Source organism: Pongo pygmaeus, chromosome 4 (assembly GCF_028885625.2).
Source record: "Pongo pygmaeus isolate AG05252 chromosome 4, NHGRI_mPonPyg2-v2.0_pri, whole genome shotgun sequence".
Taxonomy (NCBI): domain Eukaryota; kingdom Metazoa; phylum Chordata; class Mammalia; order Primates; family Hominidae; genus Pongo; species Pongo pygmaeus.
The window spans coordinates 64504478-64530128 of record NC_072377.2 but is presented as its reverse complement, the minus strand read 5'-3'; the positions used below and the strand labels follow the sequence as shown (position 1 = coordinate 64530128).

General features: G+C 36.2%; 1 protein-coding gene across 7 annotated transcripts in view; it reads left to right on the top strand.

The window, feature by feature from the left end:
• PDE4D (phosphodiesterase 4D) overlaps positions 1-25651 on the top strand; it is a 1555180-nt gene that overhangs the window by 1313494 nt on the left and 216035 nt on the right. For all 7 annotated transcript variants that reach the window (XR_010126387.1, XM_063664836.1, XM_063664835.1 and 4 more), the window contains one exon: positions 19779-19815. Coding sequence is in view for 6 of the 7 variants with exons in the window: in XM_063664836.1 (XP_063520906.1) it covers positions 19779-19815 (37 nt within the window). In the remaining variant the exon portion in view is untranslated. The remainder of the gene's footprint in view (positions 1-19778; positions 19816-25651) is intronic.

Genomic DNA, 25651 nt, shown 5'->3' with positions numbered 1-25651 from the left:
TAAAATAAAAGTTTTTTTAAAAAAAAATAAATAAATAAAATAAAATAAAAGGCTGACGAGTGGAGTAGGAAGAAAGAACTAAGGCTGCCTGACAGAGAATTAGGTTCAAGCGGAATTTTTTTGAATTCAGGATACTTGAGCTGAGGGAAGGCTCCAGGAGATAGAAAGAGACTAAAAATTCAAGGGGAAAAAGGGTTTAAAGATGGAGCTGTACTTGCTGAAAAAAACGTGATCATGAGCCAAAGTAAGGAGGCTATCCTTGGAAAAGTAGTAAATACCAGAACTGTATTCTTTAGGAAGGACAACGAAGACCTGCCTTGGCAACATAGTGAGACCTTGTCCTTACTAAAAATCCAAAAAAATAGCTGGGCATGGTGGCACACGCCTTTGGTCCCAGCTACTCTGGAGACTGACTGAGGTAGGAGGATTGGTTGAGCCCGGGAGTTCGGGGTTTTAGTGAGCTACGATCATGCCACTGCAGTCCAGCCTGGGTGACAGAGGAAGACAAGACTGTGCCTGGAAAAAAAATAAAAAAGGAGAAGGAGGAGAAGGAGAAGAAGAATAAGAGAGAAGAGAAGAAGAAGGAGAAGAAGAGTAAAAAAAGGGAAATGTAAATTTAGAGATGGAGGAGTAAAATGTTAAGAGATATTAGCCATGAGTTCTCTAAACATTTTACTCCTCCATCTCCAAATGAATGAATGTAAAAGTAGAAGGTATAGCCATCAATAGCCAGAGGAGAGAGCGATGGGGCAGCTTGAGAAGAAAGGGAAAGGCTTAAAGCCACTATGCAGATCAAAAAAGGGAACAGGGTAGAGGTGAGTAGAATACTGACCAGCCCCATAGATAACAATAAACAATTTAAATAGGCGAATGACCGAATTGAAAGTCATCTAATGCAACTTCATCAAAGGTGAGTCAGCCTTGGTATTGACAAAAGAAAGAGGAAAACTCACAGTGAGTTAGTGGAGTCCATTTATGTAGTTATGTGTTCTACCTTTTTAAATTGTAGTAAACTGAGTTTGGGATAGATTATTTCTTTCATACATTCTACTCCAGTTAGTAAATATTAAATATATACATATATTTTATGAAAACCTTTTCATAAATGCTTTTATGAAAACCTTTTCATAAATGCTTTTATGAAAACCTTTTCATAAATGCTTTTATTTCAAAATCAAACTTGCAAGGATACCTCATTTTGCTGTGTGCCTCAAGAGTTCCTTATCTGATCAGACTCAGGTAGGAATGACGAGTTTAATCAGACCATGAGTCAACACTATATGTTGCTGAAAAGTAATGTGTTGACATGTTAGCTTTTCCACTCTCCTTGGATATTTACGTTGGAGCAGTAAGATATTCCTTTGACACCAACTCCTAGAAAGCATTCTTTCTACCAAGGAGATTAAGTTTCTGTGGAAAGAAAAGTAAATAGAATAAATAATAACTATTTCAACATTTAATCTGACACTACACATATCTTCCACCATAAAGGACTATGCCTTCTCTTAATTTGAATTCTCATATGGCCATGTGTAAACTTTAATTTTCTTACCTTACCTAGTTCACAATAATGCTATGAAGACTGTCTGATGTCTATAATTCAACTGTGCTTTATAGAGAATGATGTTATGATATATTTAATTACTTGATGATTTCTTATTAATTGTTCTAGTTAAGCTTTCCTATTGAGAAATTTTCTTAGAAATTTCAAACACAAACAGTACCTAATGAGGGTAGGTACCTAATGAAGGGTATTTAAAATGAAGGTTTGTGGTTATCTATTTAATTGAACTGTTTTGGAAAACCTTTAAATACGCTTTAAGTTTAAATATAACTATTTACTACATTGGGAAAGTGAGAAGAAGGAAAATAATCCCTTCCCAGTAGATAGGATATCGTCATCTTATCCTCTATAAATAGAAACCAATGAAATAGCTGAAGAACAAAACAGATAAAGATGGTAGTAATAATAATCATAACATACATGGTGTGTGTATATCATCAACTTTCCCAAGTATTTTCACACCAGCTATCTTATTTGATATACTCACAGTCCTTTTGATAGGGACATTGTTATGCCATTTTACAGATTAGAAAGCCAAAGTCCAATGAGCTTAATCTTTTGAAAAAAAAGCAAGAATTTTGATTATTTCTAGGAGCACATAATTTGATAATGCCATTGTAAACAAAGTACTTTATACTACTACAGCAAAAACTGCTGAGAAACAGAAGTAATTGTTGACCAAATTCATTAAACCAATGAAATACATAGCAGTATGAAAATTTGATTAAGAATAAAATAAAAGCTCAAGGAGGTACAAAGTAAATATGCAGCCAACTCTTAGAGAATGTTTACAAGTATATAGCACTAGGCTAAATTCAGAATCTAAAAAATTAGCTCATGTAAGGCAGAAGAGAAGTTCCTGACCACTTCTGCTCAGAGACCATCACACAATTTGTTAAATATAGATGATACAGTAGCAACTTAATTCTTAAGAAAAAGAAAAATGTTAAGTATTAGCATGAGTCTAATAAATAAATACATGAAAATAAACTTTAATTACCATTAATAGTAAAAAATTTTTATAACAGTAGAAACAACTAGAAAACAAAAGGTTGCCCAAGTGATGTCATGAAGTAACAAGAAAATTACAGCATAAATAGACAATATTTTTGTCATCTTAATATTTCAGCATCTGAATAACAATCACTTCTGTTTTTTCACATCATCCAGTTATATAGTATCTGTATTTGGAAACACACAAAGATATGATACATTGCAAAGATTAAGAGGAGAATTAGCAGTGACAAGATAAGTAGAATTAAGTCACAAAACTATGAATTTATTGAGTATAAGTTACCTGTCAAACTACTTAAGTTTTAAGAATTACTCAATTCACCTGGATAACTAACCCTCTTTTCCCCATCCTCTGTTAAATTAACACCAACACATAGAATGCAAAGATGATCCAATCGGCTCTTCACTCACATTCATATACATTGCTTCTACACACAGAATATGGGGTGGGGTGAATGCATTCAGAGGGCCAGTGACGAGGAAGTGAGTACATTCGATATACCATAAAAAGCTGGGGCATACTTGGGAATCCAGCTAAGTTATTCCCAGGCACTATACAGATATCTCAGACCTCATTGATCAGGCCTTTGGGGTACCCCACTGGGGCATTTTCTCAGCTAGTGGATAATACTCTCCCTACCTTCCATCTCAAACTACTGTCCTTTCTTTAGCAATTAACAAGTCCCTCACGACTTCTTGGGCCTCTAATGTGTGTTTTCAGTCATAGCCACTCTTCTCTACTTCTTTTGCCTGCTAAGTATAAGAGTAGTATTGCTTCCAGTCCTGAGTTTGAAAAAGGAAGAAGAATTCCCTTTATGTCAATTTGTATCTTTTATTCCAGATTGTTAATCTTCCCTGGTCTTACTAGGAAGAATATAAATAAAAAGACATGTTGCATTACAAAGGTTCTAATTCTCACTGGATCTACATGAAAAGTTTGTAGCCATCTCTTAGCTAGATTGCAAGATAATATTACACTAATGACCATTTCAAAAGCATATCAATTTGTTATCTTGAAAGCCTTCTTCCATTAACCACACAAAGAAAGCTACCATGGCCAAATCATCTCTTCCTCAGTTCTGGGTTTTTCCCAACTGGGGAGGTATCCTCACCCCTCACCCTGTGGTGTAGGAGTGATGGAACTAGGGCCAGAGTTCTCAAAACGTGTCCTGAGGCAACAGAGGGAATATACATGGGTGCAAATGTTATTTTAAATTTTCAAGAAAAACACAAAAACATCTGTCAACCACCTGGAAAACTAATAGCTTGAAATAGTTCCCAGTTTCCAATTAAGACGATGATATTCCTTTCTGTGACACCATATCTTTGCAAAATTGGGTTTTTAGCAATTGCTGGATAAAAATCAAATGCTGAGCAGAAATCAATGTGCAAAAAAAAATAAGGGAGGCAATGTCCAATCTCATTCCAAAATGAGAAATTGACATAGTGCTCAGTGGGTGCCAAATTGTTAGAACAAAACCTTATTAAATTATTTGGACTTAACTATTTAATAATTGGAACTATTAGTCATTTATTTTGGCCAATGTGTTTCTGTTATTAAAAAATTGAGATATTAAGGGCACCATGTACTGAGAAAGTTTGAAAATATTTGGATTAGTTGTTTATTCATATCTGAAGAATTAGAGCTAAATCAGGCTAGGCGTGGTGGCTCACATCTGCAATCCTGGCACTTTGGGAGGCCAAGGCAGGCAGATGGCTTGAGCTGAGGAGTTTGAGACCAACTTGGGCAACATGGTGAAACCCTGTCTCTACAAAAAATACAAAAATTTGCTGGGCATGGTGGTGGGCGCCTGTAGTCTCAGCTACTTGGGAGGCTGAAGCAGGAGGATCACTTGAACCCAGGATGTTGAGGTTGTAGTGAGCCACGACTGAGCCACTGCACTCCAGCCTGGATGACAGAGTGAGACCCTGCCTCAAGAAAGAAAAAAAAAATGATTAGAGATAAATCAGATCTCTATGTGAGACTATGTGAGAGAATTTTGTTAGGAGTTAAAAAAATAACAGTTTCAAAGCTGTGAAGTATCTGACGTGCTCTAGAGTAGAGAATTTATCTTTTTCTTAATTCTGTTAGGATCCCAGGTAGCCAAAATCTTTTTTTATAAAATGTGATATTATTTTGGTAATGATCTAGATAGACCAGGCTTTTTCTTCCATTGCTGTGTGCTGGCCACTGTTACTAGTATTATTCGGAGTGTTGATGCAGGCATTAATACTAGCTATTAAATCTCAAGAAGTTTATTGGCAAAATATGCTAAGGTCATCTGCTACTAGAATACCTTTTTGCTATCTTTTTGTTTAAAAATTCTGCTTTATTTGGTGCCATTTATTCAATCACTTAGGTCGTTTTATTTCTGATTTAAAAAAAATATGAGTTTCATGAATTGTAAAATAAGTCTTATAAATTAGCTAAACATGTTTCTTCAATCCTTGAACTGGGGGATTTAAAATATTAGCTGAATAGGCATTTTATATTCCTAATCTCATACTTTCAAAAAATCATAAAAATGAAATCCTGATGTTTAGACATTTTAAATGGTAATGTTTTTAATGCCACAGGGTAAAAATAAAGCGTTGATTTTAATGCACTACTACAGTGAGATGGTGTCAGCACCTCTAAGTATCATTGCCAGTGCTCTAACATTTAAAATAATGAATTAATTGAGTTATATGTAGTAATATATCTTGGTTATTACTGCCAAAGTAATAGATATATACTGAAGTCTTAGGAGAGATGGAGGGATAAATGTTAATCATAAAAAGTTGTTAAAGCAGAGGGAAAAAGAAGTGAAAACTGACTAAACATATACGTAATTCATTGTTTCTATGACAAGCCTGTTGCAATTCAAACTCTAGGACTTTGTGCTAATATTTAGCATACCATTGTATTTTCTAGATTTCCTTTATACCCACTATGTTCCTCAGTATTTGCACTCACTTTTTTTGTTTGTTTGTTTTGAGATAGAGTCTCACTCTGTTGCTCAGGTTGGCGTGCAGTGGCACAATCTCAGCTCACTGCATCCTCCGCCTCCCAGGTTCAGACGATTCTCCTGCCTCAGCCACCCGAGTAGCTGGGATTACAGATGCCTGCCACCGTACCTGGCTAATTTTTTTTTTTTTTTACTTTTAGTAGAGATGGGGTTTCACCATGTTGACCAAGCTGGGCTCAAACTCCTGACCTCAAGTGGTCCTCCCACCTTGGCCTCCCAAAGTGCTGGGATTACAGACTGAACTCACTTTTAAATCTTTTAGATGTGAAAAAAAAAAAACAACTCTAAAAATCATGTGAGTTTTTCTCACTCCTGTATATAAGAGAAAGAGTGTGAAGGTGAATTATTTAAACTTATAAATAATGATTGTATAATTATGCTTATACATCAGATTTAATACATTTCAAAGGACAATATCTACTTTCTTTAAAAAAAAAATGCAGGGAGAAGGGGTAGTTTAATAACAAGAGCAATTATTCCACAATCCTATGAGACACTGAATTCCTGCCAGAAGAAAGTAAACTCGGAATTGGCCTCAGTCAAGGAAGATTAGCCTATTTTTCAGTGCATGCCAAAAGAATGCAATCTCTAAGAGCACATTATGTGTGAAATAAACTAAAATAAGGAAAGTTTGAAGACCATTTTGAAAGAAAAAAACTAGTCCAGTAACCTGGATAGTGCTCTCAATGCAACATGGCCCCTAGATGAAGGACCCATAGTTGAAAATTACTGATTCTTCCTGCCTCTTGAAATTCCGAGAGGCAAATGGCCATTACAGGAGAGATACTGGTTAACCCAATTGTGGATATTGTACCTAGAGGTATACTAGTGTACTCTCACTTTATCTCAACCCTCTTCCCTCTGTATATTAAAGAAGACTAAAATCAAAACCATGCTCCAATGTATTGTAAAATAGAAATATTTTGAACTTGAAATCTTTTTTTTTTTTTTTTTTTTGAGACAGAGTCTCATTCTATTATTGCCCAGGCTGGAGTGCAGCAGTGTAATCACAGCTCACTGCAGCCTTGAGCTCTTGGGCTCAAGTGATTCTCCCACCTCAGTCTCCCTAGTAGCCCAAACACAGGGGTATGCCACCACACCTGGCTAATTTTTTTTAATTTTTAGCAGAAATGAGGTCTTGCTATGTTGCCCAGGTTGGTCTCAAATTCCTGAGCTCAAGCAATACTCCTGCTTTGGCCTTCCAAAGTGCTGAAATTACAGGCAAGAGCCACTATGCACAGCCTGAACTTTAAGTCTTGGCGGTGGGGCATATGGTGGCAGGCTGGGAAGAAGAAGAAAGTTGACTTCTATTGGAGATAACCAATACGTGTTTTCCACCACATTCTAAATAAAGGTGTGTACTAATTGATGTGCATTTTTGAATGAGTGTCACTGTTTTACTCATTTGGAAAATAACAGTAGCACCTACTCCATGCCAGAGTATCATTTGAAGACACCATAGATCCATGAAAGTAAGACAAAAAAATTGTTTGGAGCATGCATTCTTGTCTTTATTTAATTTTTAAAAATTCTTGATACAAAAGGAGATGTTTCCAGCCAACACTGAGATTCCTATATAAATACTTGTTTTCACTTACACATCAATCATTTTAAATATTTACTTTTGCTTGTCAGTCTTAGCTTCTTAATGAATTGTTCTCAATGTCTCCTTTACTGTTTTCTGAGCCATATAAGGAAAAACAGTCACACTGCTGGAACATTTATGTGATGTGTTTCTTGAGATAAGATATTCCAGAGAGTATTACTAAATCATTCTGTCTAAGCCCTTGCAATATGAATCATCTAAAGATGTGCTTCTATAAATAAACAGAAAGAAAGCATCAAGCAGACCCATGGTTTTTCTTTAGAAAACCAAGTAAGGAATATCAACCACTGGGCTTTGCTCTCAGATTCCTGGTAATTTGTGGTATGATTCACACCAGGTTCACAGAGGAAACATCCCCAATTATTCCGTCTGCCTACTGCAGCATCTCCCAGGCTTTGTGTCCACCTACGGTTAATTGCCTTAAGACTTTATGGTTTTTCCTAACCTTGGGTCAAGAAAAATTCGCTGACATTGAATACTGGAAAGTTGTATCTAAACATATATAATGTGTCAATTCCTGCAACCCTCTCTTTAGACGCAGGGAACTTAAGAGCAGAAAGATAAAGAATAACTGCTCACCCCTCAACAAATGTGGAAGGTTGTGATGTGACAAGAAATCATTTCACCAGTTCAGTAAATGACGTTGTCTCCCAATAAATGTCGTGAATGATCCCAAGTCCAGAATTTTTTAACTCATTGTTTCACTCCCAAGGGAGAACAAAGCTACATGCAGATCTCATATTTCCATGTTTCAAAATTCATTTTTTCTTTGGTACTTACCGAACTTCAAATTGAATTTGTTATAACCATCAAGATCAGTTTTGTTTTTGTGGATTGGTGTGTGTGTGTGTGTGTGTGTGTGTGTGTGTGTGTGTGTGTGTGTGTTTAGCTAGTGGATAGCATATTAGACAGCACCGAGAAAGAGTCTTGCAGAATATTCTGTTGCAGAAATAGAATGTTGCTGAAATATTCTATTGGACAGTGCTGTTCTAGAGTCTAAAACATTTACTTCTATGTGCTTTCAGAGTAGTCTAAATCCATTTGAGCATACAGAAAGCAGCATGGTAAAAACAAAACAGTATTTGAAGGCCTGGGCTCAAATCCAGCTACACTGAACATTTCCATGCCTTGGGATTTTATGACCCAGTAAAATTTCTGGGACACTGACCTAGGGTTACTAACTCCTTATTTTGCCAGGTAAAGAACATTAACAAGGAATTACCCATCAATATATATTAATTTTATTTTTTAAAGACATTTTCACTTCAGTGAAAGAGCATAATCTCAGAATAAAAGAATTTTCCAAAGGAATACTTACAGTTTTTTTTTTTTTAATCTCACTGCATGGTCCATGTACACTCTGACTTTGACAAGGACCAATGAGCATTCTGTTGGGCAAGTACCAGATCTTAGAGTGGCATTTGGAAACCACTGAGCTCTGTCAGCTTGTCAAGGGCATGACTGCCGATGAGTAATTTAAGTTGTCAGGGCCTAGTTCCTTATGTTAGAATGGGAATATGAGCATCCATTTAATGCAGAGTTGTCAGGATTAAATTCAGCATGTTGGTAGAACACCGTGTCTGGCACCTAGTAGGCATTCATAAAACACATTGCTCTCCTCTCTGTTTCATCAAGGGCTTCCTTTTAATCTATTGAATCTTTTCACCACATGCAGACCTTTAAAATTGTTGCACTAGTTGACCATAAATCTTTTTCCCAGGAGCCCATTCTGGAGAAAAACCGAAACGGCAGGGCCACTGGCATTAAGAATGAGCCTGCCAATAAGATAAACTGTGAAAGAAGATCCTGTTCCTAGAACACAAAGTGAGAGCACTTGTGAATCCCTGCCCATGTACTCAACTCTTTTGCCATCCTTCTTCTCTCCATGGAAGTCACACTCTCAGCTTTGTACTCAAACCTTCTGGTGATAATTTGGGACATCAGCAGTCCTAGAAAACTCTATTGTATTGGTTTTCATTAAACAAAATAACCTAATATGCTTAGTGAATATGTCTACACACATGTGCTAAACATTTTTTTAATTATTTAACTTGGAAAATTTTGGTGTATCATTTCTAACAGAGATAGTCTTTGTGCCATCATATAACTAACAAATTTGGAGGCATTCATTGGCATCATGTATTTTCTCTAATGAAGCCTAAATTGTTTTCTCATGACAAATAAAGGGATTCCATTTTAGACTAGATTATTTTTTGCTTATGTTGCATAAACTTCAGTCCTATCTGCTTTATCATCAGTGCCTGTCCTGACAAGTGATAGGAGCACACATGAGCCAAAAATTAAGGATTTTTGGTTGAAATATTTTTTTTTTTGGTCAAAGATGGGGCCAGGCTCTAATTCTTGTTTTAAATTTATTTTTCATCAACAAATAACAAATTATCTGCATTTATTATATACAAGGTAATATTTTGATATATGTATACATTGTGGAATGATTAAATCAAGCAATTAACAGGTCCATCACCTAACAATTTATCATTTTTTGTGATGAGTACATTTAAAATCTACTCTCGGCAATTTTCAGGTATACTATGCATGATTGTTAATTATAGTCACCAGCCTGTACAATAGATCTCTTGAAATTGTTTCTCCTTCTAACTGAAACTTTGTACCCTTTCACCAACATCTCCCATTCCACATCCTCCCATTCTCCCCCAGGCCCTGCTCCAGTCCCTGGGAACCACCGTTCTACTCTCTGCTTCTATAAGTTTGATTTTGTTTTTAGATTCCACATATGTGTGAGATCACATGGTATTTATCTTTCTTGCCTGGCTTATTTCACTAAGCATAATGTATTCTAGGAACATCCATATTGTCATAAATGGAAGGATATCCCCTTTTTAAGCCTGAGTAGGATTCTTGTGTGTGTGTGTGTGTGTGTGTGTGTGTATAACATTCTCTTTATTCATCTGTTGTTAGACACTTAGGTTGATTCCATATTTTGGCTATTGTGATTAATGCTGCACCAAACATGGGAGTGCAGGTATCTCTTTGACATACTGATTTCATTTTCTTTGGATATATACCCAGAAATAGAATTGCTGGATCATATGGTAGTTTTATCCTTAATTTTTTAAGGAACCTTCATACTGTTTTCCATAGTGACTGTACTAGTTTACATTCCCACCGACAGTGTAAAAAGGCTTCCTTTTCTCCACGTCTTCACCAACATTTGTTACCTTTTTTTTGATAAAAAAAGAAAAAAGAAAACATTATTATAGGTGTCAGGTGATATCTCATCGTGGTTTTAATTTGCATTTCACTTAAGATTAGTAATGTTTAGCACTTTTTCGTATACCTGTTGACCTTTTTTTGTAGGTCTTCTTTTGATTTTAATTTTTTGGTAGAGAAGATGTCTCACGATGTTGCCCAAGCTGGTTTCAAACTCCTGGGCTTAAGCTATCCTGCTACCTCAGCCTCCTAAGGTGCTGGGATTACAGGTGTAAGCCACTGTGTCAGGCCATTGTTTTGAGAAAGACCTATTCAGGTTTTTTGCCCATTTTAAAATCAGGTTATTTGGGTTTTTTTGGCAATGAGTTGTTTCTTAATTCTTAAAATATTAATAAGATGTGAACAAACAGTTTAAATTTCAGAAAACTAAATATCTTTGAAGGTCACTGTATTAGTCTGTTCTCATGCTGCTGATAAAGACATATCCGAGACTGGGCAATTTACAAAAGAAAGAGGTTTAATTGGACTCAGAGTTCCACGTGGCTGGGGAGGCCTCACAATCATGGTGGAAGGCAAGGAGGAGCAATTCACATCTTATGTGGATGGCAACAGGCAAAGAGAGAGAGCTTGAGCAGGGGACCTCCTCTTTTTAAAAAATTAGATCTCATAAGACTCATTCACTACTATGAGAACAACACAGGAAAGACCAGACCCCATAATTCAATCATTTCCCACCAGGCTCCTCTCACGATATGTGGAAACTGTGAGAGTTAGAATTCAAGATGAGACCCCCATCTCCAAAAAAAAAAAAAAAAAAAAAAAAAATTCTAGCCTGCTTTAAGAAATAAAAATAGTGGTTTGCGCTTGTAATTCCAACTGCTTGGGTGGCTGAAGTGAGAGGATCACTTGAGTCCAGGAGCTTGAGGCTGCAACAAGCTGTGAATTGTGCCACTGCACTCTAGCCTGGGCAATAGAGTGAGACCTCACATCTCTTTAAAATTTTTTCAAAATATTTAAAATGTTCAAAACGGGCCGGGTGCTGTGGCTCACGCCTGTAATCCCAGCACTTTGGGAGGCCGAGGCGGGTGGATCACGAGGTCAGGAGATCGAGACCATCCTGGCTAACACAGTGAAACCCTGTCTCTACTAAAAATACAAAAAATTAGCCAGGCATGGTGGCAGGCGCCTGTAGTCCCAGCTACTCGAGAGGCTGAGGCAGGAGAATGGCGTGAACCCAGGAGGTGGAGCTTGCAGTGAGCCGAGATCACAGCCACTGCATTCCAGCCTGGGCGACAGAGTGAGACTCAGTCTCAGGAAAAAAAAAAAAAAAGAATGACCAAAACACCAGAAAAGCTGCATACACAGATACACAAACACATGGCCTGAGTTTGGCATTGAAAAGTTTCAATTTGGAAGATATTACCTCACACAGTACTAGACAGCTTTAATGTTACTCATATATTAATTTACATTTTCTTTGATTCTCAGCAAAAGGTTGCTGGACATTCTTGCCAAATTGAAAGTTTTGGTAGTTGTGATTTTTAATATTAGTTTTTGTGTTAAATAGATTATTTTAATTCTAAGTGGCAATAGCTTCAAAGAGGAAAAGCACATTCACTTGTAACTGAGGTTGGCTTTATTATATTAAGAACTTTATTCCCTAGGGTTTCAGAAATAGACGTACTGCTTAATTTATTTTGACTTAAATGCAGCTAGTTTCAAATTAAAAGGCCAAGCAATACAGAGGATCCATATACTCAAGTATGTCTAATACCAAGGAAACGGTTTTTATGTATTTTTGGTATTGTTTTATTTACTATATAGATTACTTAGAGTTTATCAAAAAATCTAATCCCTCCTTTATAAGTAATTTTAAATCATTCATTCTATTCTTAAATTTATAATTTGTCAGAGTGAACATTATTTTTGGAAAAACAAATCATCTCTTTTAAACACTATATGGAAAAAATAATTTGGTTTTGCAAAATTTTCTTGGTAGTCACATTTTACGGAATTTTTGTTGTCTGAAATTAGAGTTTCATGATTTTAATTTAAGTGGGTAGCAATATAAAATACTTAACATTCCCATGAATTCCCTGTGCAGCCCAGTTTCTCATGTAGCATTTTAATATTTAGCTTTGTCTTATGTATATTTAATTAAAATAAGCATGTTTCCTTTAATAAGTAGCTTTTTAAAAATGAATGAATGATAAATGAACTGAAATTAGTCTGAAAAACCCATGATTATTTTTTAATTAATTTAAAAATAGAATCAATGCTCACATTTTAATATATTTGGATTCACATAACTTGAAAAATTTTAGAGATTACCGAATATAGATTGGAATCATTAACAATATTTTAAAAGAATAAAGGTATGTAGAATTTTTATGGTTCATTAATGTTTAATGCTAAAAGCAAGATATACAGTTGAATATACACTATGATCCTAATTCTGTAAGAAAGTATGTAGTCCATAATAGTCACATACTATATTGCATGCATGTGCTCACATACATGGAGTGGGAAAATGTTATCAATAGTTACCTTTGAATGGTTCTTTAAGTTGTTCTATATCTCCCAAAGTATGTATATGTACGCATATACTTCATGTGTGTATGTATATGCGTACATATACATACACCTATGTATGTGCGTACATGTATGCACGTATACATATATGTGCATACATGTATGGACGTATATATACATATATGTGCGTGCATGTATGGACGTATATATACATATATGTGCGTGCATGTATGGACGTATATATACATATATGTGCGTACATGTATGGATGTATATATACATATGTGCGTACATGTATATACGTATATATACATATGTGTGTACATGTATATACGTATATATACATATGTGTGTGCGTGTATGTACGTATATATACATATGTGTGCATGTATGTACGTATACATACATATATGTATATATGTACATGTATGTGTGTATATGCATGTATATGCATACATGTATGTGCATGTATGTACGTATATACATATATGTATATGTGTACATGTATGTGCGTATATGCATATATGTATATATGTACATGTATGTGCTTATATATACCTATATGTATGCATATATACATATACACATACACATAAAGATCAAGTAGGTTATATTATATGTTTGTTTGTTTTATATGTCCATACTTCTATGAAGATGGGTCTAGAGAGTTGTGAGTAGACGTGGTCCCCCTATAGTTAATGCTTGGGTGTTGTCAAATAGTCTAGGCTCCCAGAAATATTTTTATATTCATTTAAAAATTAGAACATACTTGTTTCTCTATAATTCTAAAAGAAGTGGTCAAGGGTGAATTGATAGATGGATGATAGTCTTTAGTCTGAGGAAAGAAAGATACTAAGATTTCAAAATTATCAAAATCTTGGACTTTAAAATATATTTCAAAAATATTATTTTAATTTTCTACATGTTTATCACTTTCCTAATCCTATTGACAAACTTCAGAGGAGAATATCTTTCTAGTAAGAGTGGGTGAAGCACAGAAGATGAAAAAAATTTGCACAAGATTCCATTCGGCCAGCACGGTGGTGCACACCTGTAATCCTAGGCACCCCATAGACTGAGACAGGAAGATCACTTCAGCCCAGGAGTTAAAGGCCGGTCTGGGCAACATAGCAAACCTCCATGACATTGAAAAAAAAAAAAGGATTAGATTCAAACGTAAGCCCCAGCCTGTGACTGCTTCACAGTGCTAGTTCATGCATTCATTTGTCATGCTAAAATTTGCAATGTGTGATATTCAAAAGCAGTAGGTCTTACATGGCCACTAATGCTTTAAATATCGTAGGATTAGGGGTCTTTGCTCCATAAAGTAAAAACTTTCTTCTGATTAACTATATCTCCTTTTCCTTATGATTTAGTAACAGTAAAACAGAGAAAGATTGCCACCTAGTGTGTTTAAGATTTCAACCAATCATGAAATTAACTTGTTTAGGAAATTATATTTTCAGGTGCTGATGTTGGTTGAACTTATTTTTTTTAAGATGACAACAGTCTTTTTCGTTTTTAAGTACTTGAATCGTTTATGGATCTCACCAATTCTCCATAAGAGTGTGGGCATTTGGATTTCTTGCTTTCAGTTTCTTCCTTGTTTCTGTTTTCTTATTACAGAAAGAAAAAGGGTAGAAAATAACGTGATAAATAATATAAAAGTAGAAGAAGGATGGGAGGGGGAATAGAGAATAGAAGTTCCTGACTCTACTGTCATTTCTCTTGTGAGAAAAAAAAAGACAATAATATACTGTTGAGCCCTATATTCTTCTGCCTTCAACAGCGCTGGCTCAGGACTCAGCAAGTCTTTCTCTTTGGGAGAGGCAAGGCTCCCTGAGACTAGTGAAGATGACTCTGGTTCACTTCCTGGTAACCAGGGAAGGTGACAGAGCATGTGGCACCTCCTTGGACATCGTGAAACTTAAGACCAATGTGACACTGACTCCCACAGTGACCTACAGTGGCTCATCCTGGCTGTTCTAGAAGTTTCTGCACGTGCATTCTGCTGTGACTATTACCTGGGTACCAATCTCATCACTCACATACATACATATGTGCATACATACATATATACATGTGTGCATACATACATAATATAGACACGCAGTGTCAAAGTGACACTTTTTCTGAGCCTTCCTATCCCTCATTCTTTCTCCGCCTGTCCTCCATGAACACTCCAGTTCTTTTTTTAAAAGAGCTGTATTTTCCTTAAAACAGATCACAGCTGTTTTTTGTTAAGGGTTGTTGTTGTTATAATTGTTTTTATTTAAATGAAAGACAATATTGCATCATTCTCACCCAAAATTCACATTACCAGGAGGTACAATTTCAAAGGTCCAGGCGATATTCACTGTGTGACTTTGAATCTAGCTTCTCAGTCACTTTATAGAGACCCTAATAGTCTCTTCCCATCTCAGAAGAGACTCAGAAAAATATTTAGCCAAGTAGGCCTAGGAAGCCCCAATTTATTACACTGTATTATAATCCCTCCCAGCCCCACTTTACATGGCAAGGCACTTTAAAAAGTTTCTGTGGGTAAAGTTGTTCAGGTGCAAGATTTCAGAATCATTTTATTTCATAGCATTTTTTGAGCATATGTGATTATTCAGTTCATTAAAACCCACACATACTTTAAGCCAAATCATATTCACAAAGTGAGTTTTCTGTTTATCTTAACTACCAGATCTGTTTTTAAATTATTATAAGCAAAGTGTAAGACACAATTCAAAGATATGTTTGTATTATATTTATTTTCTTCTAACCACAAATAAAAATATGTTTTACTTGCTTCATTCTACTAGTGACAGTATGTCTGAAAAGATCTGTTTTAATATTGAGTTGAGGACTTAGACAAAGATTTTAAAATTATATGTTAGGTATCTATTCAAAGATAATTTAAGCATGACATACTTTTGAAAATAAATGGATAGGCTATAACCTGCCCTTTATCGAGGACATCTGCCACTGAAATGCTAGGAATCATTTTACTGTTACTAAAATGAGGCCATCTTGAGATATTTGGCAGAAACAATTTCTGGGCAATTTATTAAAAAGTAATATATTTCCTTCAGTAAAATAATAACTGTCTTTATGCTTTCATAGGGAAGAAAGCAAGACTGGTAAATTATCGCAAATATTGTAAAGTATATTACTTATAATACTTTAAAGGAGACACAACCAAAGAAAAAATTAAATGTTTTAATAAATATGCAACCCTTTTGAGTTTTGAGAGATTCAAATCCAGTGTAATCTATGTAAAAAATTAGGGGACATATTTCCATGGATTCATTTCAGATTGATGATGTGCCTTGTCAAGATGACTTAGTTCTGAAAAAAATAAACTTTATAGTAGGGCAATTATAAAGAATAAAATGAAATAAGAGACTATAGCTTTGGACAATAACAAGATTTCATATTATTTTAATTTTGCTTATCTGAACTGCCTCTCATCCATTTTACAATACAGTGTCTTCGCTTGGCCATGCACTGAAGCAGATGAATAGTTTATCAGACTGGCAAATCAAGTCGGCATAGGTGGCGTGTCTTTTCTCCTTGTCTAATATACCTCCCATTATGGAATTTTTAATAACATTTTTTAATCTCAGAAACCATTGAACTATCTTGAATGCAACATATGTAGTATGTACACCTATTGAAAATGTCTTTTGTGTTTGGACTTCTAACACACTACACAGTTACTGATTTGTCCACCACTCACAAGAATGTTTGGCTTCAAATGAACTCTAAAGGTGCCTTTATGTGTGTAGAAATTTGTCAAATGCTGAAATGTTTAGCTCTGGATTTTGTCTTCATGCTTTTTAAACACTGGTGTATCCTTTGTGAGAGGCTACTGTTTCAAAATAAGTACATAAGAGAAATTGTAGCCCTATATTTACCTATATGACACAGCCAGAAGGCAAAGTCAGAATGATGGGCCAAGGAAGAAATGTAGCTGGCCAATCCTAGCATCACTTTGAAATTTGCATTTATTGGGCCATTTTCCTAGAGCTTTATTTTTAATCTTTTTAAGCTGTTCTATAGGAATCAGCCAATGAATATCACAAAAGGGAACCATTCCAGGTATTGCTGTGCAGCGTACTACCTGCGTGTCTTTGTGTTAAATCTCTTAATCAATTTGAGCTACAATTTTCTCATCTGAAAAATGGGAGTAATATCACCTACCTTGCAACATTGTTTTAACAGTTGATGGTTGTATATAAAATACACTTGCTATGATAACATTCTTTTTACTTTTGTAAATGTTTGAAATTTTCATATCATTTTTTCCCCAGAACTTTTTCTTTCCCCCAGAGCTTTTAATGCTGTCATCGTCCCTCTCTCTCTCTCTCTCTCTCTCTCAACTACCACTGATTTAGTTTAGGTCCTCATCTCTTCTATTCTCTACACTGGTCTCCCTGCTTCCATTTTTGCCCCTTTAAAGCCCTCAATCTTTTATAGACCTGTCACAGGGTCTCAAGAGTCCTTCTTAGTGAAGTATCAGTTTTCTGAGTCTTTGCAATTTCCTGACTGCATAGGAAAGCAAAAATCATTATGATTTAAAAGGTTTTACTACTGCTGCTAATTATTATTATAGAAATGTTTATTGAACATTTACTATGTGGTAAGCACATTTTTCAGCACTTAACATTATTAATTTATTGAATCCCAAAACATCACTATGTGTATGTGCTATTATCTCCATTTCACAGATGAAGAGGCCAAGGGAAAGTGAAGTTTAATAACTTGCACAATTTCACACACCTAGTATGTGGCAGAGCTGAAATTCCAACCCAAACTTCCATCAGAGAGTAAAATCCAAGTTCTTGTACATGTCATACAAGGGCTCCATGATCTGCTGCCTGGCTCATTACCACCCATGATTCTGAATTTCCTGCCTTGCATGGCATTCTCTAGAATCACCGAGCTTCTCGTTGCAGCTCTGTATCTGCTTCTTTCTCATCTAGGCAGCTGCTCTGCCTCCTTGGCTTCATCCCTCTCTGCTGGCTCCCTTGGGCTCAATGGCCTCCTTGACACTTCAGTGCACCAGGCCTGCTCCTACCCTGGGCCGTTGTTCTAGGAAAGAGCCTTTCTGGGCTTGACCTCAGAAGACCTTTTTTTTTGATAGCCAAGGTAAATTATGTAAATTATTTATTGATGAGAGAAGAACACTATCTTAGTCCAGTTTCTGTTACTATAACAGAATAGCACAGACAGGGTAATTTATATAGAAAAGAAGTTTATATCTTACAGTTCTAGAGGCTGGGTAGTCCAAGGATATGGCATCAGCATCTGATTAGGATATTTGGGATGCATCATCCCAATCGATGGAAAAATGGAAGGGCAAGTGAGCACATGCAAAAGAGAAAGCGTGAGGGGCTGGGCTCACTTTATTACAACCCACTCTTACGATAACTAACCCACTCCCACCATAACAGCATTAATTCATTCATGAGTGTGAAGCCCTCATGACCTAATTACTTCTCACAGGCCCCCACCTGTTAATACTGTTGCAATGGCAATTAAACATCAACATGGGAAAATACCTTTTTTGATTGACATCCTGCCTCTACCGCTTATTAGCTTTTAGACCCTATGCCCTCTCTGAACCTCAGTTGCCTCCTCTATAAAATGATCATAAAACCCAATCTCCTACCTTCTTAGAGTTCTAGAGTTCTATGAATAATCTCTACAAAGAGCAGGTGCCCCTTGAAAAACATGATTCTGGAACTAAGGGGGTGTAAAATAACACATGCTTCCTTTACATTGTTTTTTCCTTCTTCTGCTTTTATTTCCCACATTTTTATTTTCAAGATCTCCACATGGTTTGATGACGACCACAGCACCTATTCTAGCTATTGGTAACAATTTATTCAGTAACATCATCCATATGCTCCCTGTGCCCCAGCATGTTTCATGGTTGTTGTTTTGGGTCACTCGGGTCGTTTTCAGATTGTTCATGAGTGAGCGAAAAGTTTATTTGCACTGTTCTCAGGGCCATGTCCGGGGAGCTGTCTGTGTTGAATAATAGCATTCACTTTTGATTTAAGAATTTTATCTAGCTAGATCAAGAAATAGCTGATGGTGACTCTGGAAATCCTTGTCTCAAATTATTCATGCTAAGAAATACCACAAAAGAACCCTGGGCCCCAGTTTCTCACTTTCCTCTAACTGGAATGTTGCACAACTTTCCTTGCCCTTCCCTGTCTCTCCAAGACACGTCATGCTGACACCTTGCACCCATACCCCAGGCACGGTGTAGCTGGGGTTGCTGCAGCAACAGCACACACGGAGTAACATTGCCCAGTAACTACAGTGGCTGGGATGTGAGTCAGTTGAACATTTCACTGGGTTTTTATTAGTGTATGATGCAGTCCCATATCATCTACAGTTCCTAGCCTGTCCAAGACTTACATGGGATGATGTGGAACACTCCATGCTAATCACCTTCAAATATTAGATGGACAAGAGTTCTCTCACTGAAGTCACTGCAGTTGCTGGTTCCTTCCACGGCACCCCTTACTAATATCTACAGTAAGAGGCCAAAAGTAAAACTCAGGCCCCACTGCTGGAACACCATTTCTACTATTGCATATCCTGTGTGCCTAAAAAGCAACAGTGACCCTGGCTGATGATCAAGAAGCCCCTCTTTTTACCCAGGGAGTTGGACAATTGTTAACATCCCAGAAGTCATATTTTTAACCCAGTTGCTGGGAAGAACATGTGCTGAAGAATAAGGATGGAATCACTGTAATTCTCTATGGGAACTCATGAAAGTGGAACTTGCCATTTAATATTGATCGACACTGAGCACAGAGTTATTGGTGATTTCTAATGTGGGATTTGGTTTATTTTTCAGACACGGAGATGACTTGATTGTGACTCCATTTGCTCAGGTAAGCACAGCTTGGTGAATGGGCAGGTTTCTCACAGATGTAAAAATTTAATTTGGAGGATTAGTTTGGGTTATTAATTTAATTTAATTTTAAATCAAGCACAAGTATAAATACAAATTCTTGGTTCATTCAAGCAATTCAAAAGCAATGCTAGAGAAAGTGACTTTGGCTATATTAATCTGTTTCCTATAAACCCATAGAACCAAAGAGTGTCTTTGCTTCAAATAATAAATTAGCTAAGGGATATACTTAATTGGGCCCATACTGACATAAGCACTGGAAGCAGAAGGCTATATCATGGCTTAAGTTATGTTTAGTATAATTAAGTACATGATCAGTGCTTGAAATTCAATATTCCAATTCAACCCAATACCTTATTTATCTCTTTTTTACATATGCCATTTGTGCAGAGATTTAGCTGAGTGATGTGTTGATGTTTACTTGTTCCTTCTAGGCATACAAATCATGAAAATACTTTAACCACATGACATATGTGCAAGCAGGTGATAACATGATCTAAAATGTTTGGGAATATATATATGAAAGAGTTGATGACCAGATGTTCTATGTATAGACCAATACTTCTCAACCCTACCTGCATGTTAGATTAACCTAGAGACCTCTTATCCCAGTGCCCAGGCTGCAGCCCTGGTCAATTAAATCCAAAAATTTGGAGATCTGATCCGAGCATCTGTATTTGTTAAAGGCCTCAGTATTTTTCCAGTGTGCAGGAGAAGTTGAGAGTCTCTGGTATAGACAACTAAAGGCAGAATGAGATAAAACTGATTTAACCTGGGGCATGAAGCAGGTTTAAAACCAACACTGACGAGTAAGAAATGTTAAATATTGAAATGCAAGTAATCCTGAGAGGTCGTAAAAATTATAATCAGGCCTATATCATACATCAAGGTGCTCTTGCACCTTGGACAACTCACTTAAATTTTCTGGGTCCTCTTTTTTTTCAACTGGCAGAGTTAGGGGACTGAGCTGGATGAAAGACAGTCAAATCTAGTTAAAACCCTTTCACCTCCTCTTGCCAACTAAATGGACTTGAGCGAGTCACTGAGCTTTTCCAAGCCTGGTCTCTTCCTCTGTTAAATAACAGCTCCAAGAGTACCTACCTCATAAGGTTGCTAAGACACTGAAATAATACCACGCTTATAAAATGCTAGGCACAATTGCTTGAAAATATAATATTATAAAAACTTTAATTGTCATTGGTTTAAATGTATAGAGCTGAAACTGTTCTTTCATTTCTAAAATGTCATAAGTATTATTTTTTTAAATGGATAATAGGGTTTAGATAGTAGGATTATGTATAGTTCTACTTTTTAAAACTTTCCAAACTTTTATTACTGTAACTTAGACCTATAATATAATTAATTCATAAGTAACAATGTATAATAGTAACTTTTTAAATTAATGCAGGCAATTAAAAATAAAATACAATCACCATCCTTTTCAGATGGTTAATATCTTGTTTGCTGAAGGTTTTGCTGGAGATTATGAATTCTTTCTAGTACCTATATTTCTGTGTCCAAAAAATTTACACTTGTATGATATAATAATATTATGTGATAGCAAAATCTTATAAAGCTAAGGGTTTTTAATTGATTACTATTGAAAACTTATGGCCGGGTGTGGTGGCTCGCACCTGTAATCCCAGCACTTTGGGAAGCTGAGGTGGGTGGATCACCTGAGGTCAGGAGTCCGAGACCAGCCTGGCCAACATGATGAAACCCTGTCTCTACTAAAAATACAAAAAATTAGCCGGGCGTGGTGACAGGTTCCTGTAATCCCAGCTACTTGGGAGGCTGAGGAAGGAGAATTGCTTCAACTCGGGAGGTGGAGGTTGCAGTGAGCCAAGATCGTGCCATTGCACTCCAGCCTGGGTGAGAGAGCAAGACTCTGTCAAGAAAAAAAGAAAAAGAAAGACAGAAAACTTATAATTCTATATCTAAGACCTGAGAGAGACGTGAACAGACAAAATATGGCATAGCAAAGTAAGTAACATCATCAAACATAGAACCAATCATTCCAATTTGAGTTCATTCAAGCAGCTATTCTTGTTTCTAACCAAATGATCTAGGTATTATTTTAAGAAAAAAATATATAAATATTTAATAAATGAAAAAAGGTCTGTGTATGATATATGGTCTTTTACATCAAGTAATATTTATTAATCTGCAACAAATAGATTAGTAAATTGGACTTGAACCCTGCCATCAGTGCTCTTAAATTCCAAGGAAGTCTAGTCTTTTACCTGATTAGATATTTTCTGTAGTGTACCTATAATCTCCAAGAAAAAAAAAACTAATAGAATTTCAAGATATTGGGAAATACACACACATATATAATTTAGTCCATGTTAGTAAGCTATTTAAATAAAAAAGTTGTGTACTTAATATACTTGAAATTAGAACTTTGAATATAAATCAACTCTTAATTTATAGGCATATCTGATGCCTAAAAATAGTCCCATAATATATTAAGGCTTTGCTTATGATTAGCTAAGTGACTCATAACATCTTGTAGGGAGTGGTCATTACTCGAGAGGCTGCCGATTTTTTTTTTAAGTGGCTTCATCACGGTTTTCACAAATGACCTTTTACTGGAGTATAAGACCTGGAAAGCCCCACTAGAATTAAAAACAAAACAAAACAAAAAACTGTTAAACCCTGAAGAGTTTCACCACTGGTAGAGCATCTATGGGGAGGGGTTAAAAGAGAAGTCCCAGTGAGTATGTTTGAGTGGCCTTCTCTTAAACCCTGTTGGACATGATTGGCATATGTTGCTGACCCAATCACTAACTCCTCAAATTTTCTTTAATACAAAGTAGAGCACTTACCACTTAATGGTAAGTGCTATTTTAGCATTAACTATTTAAAACTGAAATCATAAGATATTTATGTCACTTGAAGTGATACCAATCTAATTTGTCCTGATATACCATAATTGCTTTCACCAAAGGACAGAAAACAATGGATTTTAGAAAAGTCACTCAGAAAAATATTTAGCCAGGTAGGCCAAAGAATTACCCTTTTTTACCAGCATGCTTTGAAGATTGAAATTCCAACTAAATTCCAGTGAAAAAGCTATGCTTCTCAAAAAGACAAAACAAAGCAAAAACTTTTTGCATAAAAAGTTTAGAAAAATAATAAGAAAAAGAAAAGGAAAATGTTCTAAAATTCCAAACCCCAAAATAACTGCTACTGACATTTTACTTTATATCCCTTTAGATTTATTTTTCTGTGCATATTTTCTTTCCCATGGCTCCACAAATGGCCCTCCCTGTCTAAAGTGTTCAAAGATCCTCTCCCAAATCCATCTCATCTTCTGCCTCTTCTTGAGAACTCATTTCTTTATGCCTGAGTCCATCTCCAAAACACAAAAGGATCCCTCCCTGGTCTTTCCAAATCATGGTTTCCTTTGATGTTGAAAGAGTACCTAAATTACAAGAGAATTTAGGAAGCCGTGAGAAGATATATTGCACTTTTTTGGCCAGGCTAAAGCCTGAAACATCTAGGATAGATGTAATTTTCAGAAAGGATCCTATAGTATCTCTCCATAGTTTATCCCATTGTCTAAAACACTGTGAGGGATAGAAATTCTTGCTGGTGTTTAACCTAAACTCTTTTCCACCTCTGATTTCTTATGCTTTCCCCTATAAGCTCAGAATCCCTTTGGTCCTCAGAAAAAGTGACAGCTTTAAATATGTTTTTTATTTCAATTGTTAAAGTATTCTCTTGTGTTTGTGTTGAAATCTTTTGGTGTGGATGTTTCCTTAGCACGAAGGCTAGAGAGGAATCCCACTGGAGTGCACTCGGCAACTGACCTTTTTTTCTTGGCCAGAGTTCTTGGGGGCCAAGGAGCACTAAGGAGGCACAATGCTGACAAACTGTAGGAAACTCTTCTCTGCAGTCAGCTGCCTCCGGGCTCAGTGATCCCAGGATTTGCGACACAACTACCCTGTAGTAAAACTCTAAGTTGACTAGAATTCTCATGTGGAAGTGTGTAATGTTAAATGAAGTAGACTCTGATGAAAGAGAAAACAGGAAAACCCAAGCATTATGCTGGATCCCTGGAGAAACCCTCACATCATTCAGATTAAGAAGATATTCCTGATTTGAAAATACAGAGGCAGGAGAACAACTTGAACCCGGGAGGCAGAGGTTGGGGGTGAGCCGAGATCGTGCCATTGCACTCCATCCTGGGCAACAAGAGCAAAACTCCGTCTCAAAAAAATAAATAAATAAATAAAATACAGGGTAGGAACAACAACTACATCTGTTTACCTTTACTCTAACAAAAATACAGCACCTGGGATACTTCTAGGATAAAAATGTAGTTATTAATACTATAGAATATTACCATTTAGTTGGTAATAAAATATAACCAATATTCTCATATTCCTGCCTGTCCCTCAGCCACTTCACCCAGCAGCAACGATCTTGTGGCCTCATCACCATCCCCAAGCTTGCAGACTGTGCTAGGCCCTCCCTGCCAGGCTATGAAAGAAGATGGTCACCTCGTTTCAGTCGGTGCTAAATTTTTAGCTTTTCTTTAGCCTTAATTAATTTAAATTACAACTACTATCTTCTGGACATCTAAGTTCTTTTTAAGAGCGAACCATATAAAATTGTCTATCAACCTTTTCTGGTGTACAAACCAGCAATTTCATAGGGTTTAAACAAAACATAACTTGGAAAGAGGTTTTCTTTTCATAAAAATGACCTTTCTATTTTGTAAACAAGCATAACTTGACTCCAGCTTTTTCCGGAGGTAAAACCGAAGTAATGAATCTCTCCCAGTGCGGGTCGCCGCTTCCTCCGCGACCAGTGGCACCTCAACTTCATGGTCTGTGTTTTACCGCCATCTAGTGGTAGCAAGTGTATATGGTTATGAAAAACAATCCTTGAAACCATTTGTTTGCCTCTTTTTTTTTTAAGGCTATGATGTTCAGCTGTTTAAGTGTTAAATGATAACCGCATTTTCCTGCTATTTTCAGTGATTCTTATTGTTTAATAAATGTTTAGAAGCACCTAAGAAGATCCCAGAGTAGTGTACGTAAATAACATTGAAATCTTCCCCATGGGCTAATACATGAACCATCTTTGTCTAAATTTTTTCTGTAAAACTACCAGTATTTCTTTCCTAAGGAATATATATTTCTCATTATTCTCAATGTATTTTTGACATTGACTGGCTATAGTTTTGCTTGGTGGGGCAGAAGAGAAAGAAATGACCTTAATTTTCTAACCATTGAGCTCTGTGGAAGAAACCTCAGGGACCTTTTTGGTTAGCAAGCATTAGGGAGTAACGACGATTGTAAAAGGAGCATTAAAGCTTTGACTACAGTTCTTAAAGAGTCGAATTCAGGGGAAGTGAAGGCTGCCCTGAACAAAAGCAAAGAACAATGGAACTTTAACTTAGGGGCTTCAGTAAAACTGTTTATAGTTCTCCCCACAGCCTACAGTAACAGATGCTCCCTCTTTGTGCCCTGCAATGCAAAGTGAAAGCTTAAAAGACTAACACAGTGATAACAGTGATGACGACACCAAGAGTCAATCAGCGAGGCCCAAGACAACACCCCCTTATAAGATTTGTCTAGAAATGTTATTTACACTTCTGCCAATAGCATACGTGTCATACTGTAGAAGATAATAGGTAACACCAAACATAAAATTTATAAAATACTGTTTGTCCTACTGCAAAAGAAAAAAAAACCCACACACAATAAATAATCTAATACTGGCATGCCTAGGAAGTAATTTCTGTACAAGATTATTTATTGCACCAGTGTTTGTAAAAAAAACAACTTTAAGATAGAAAACCT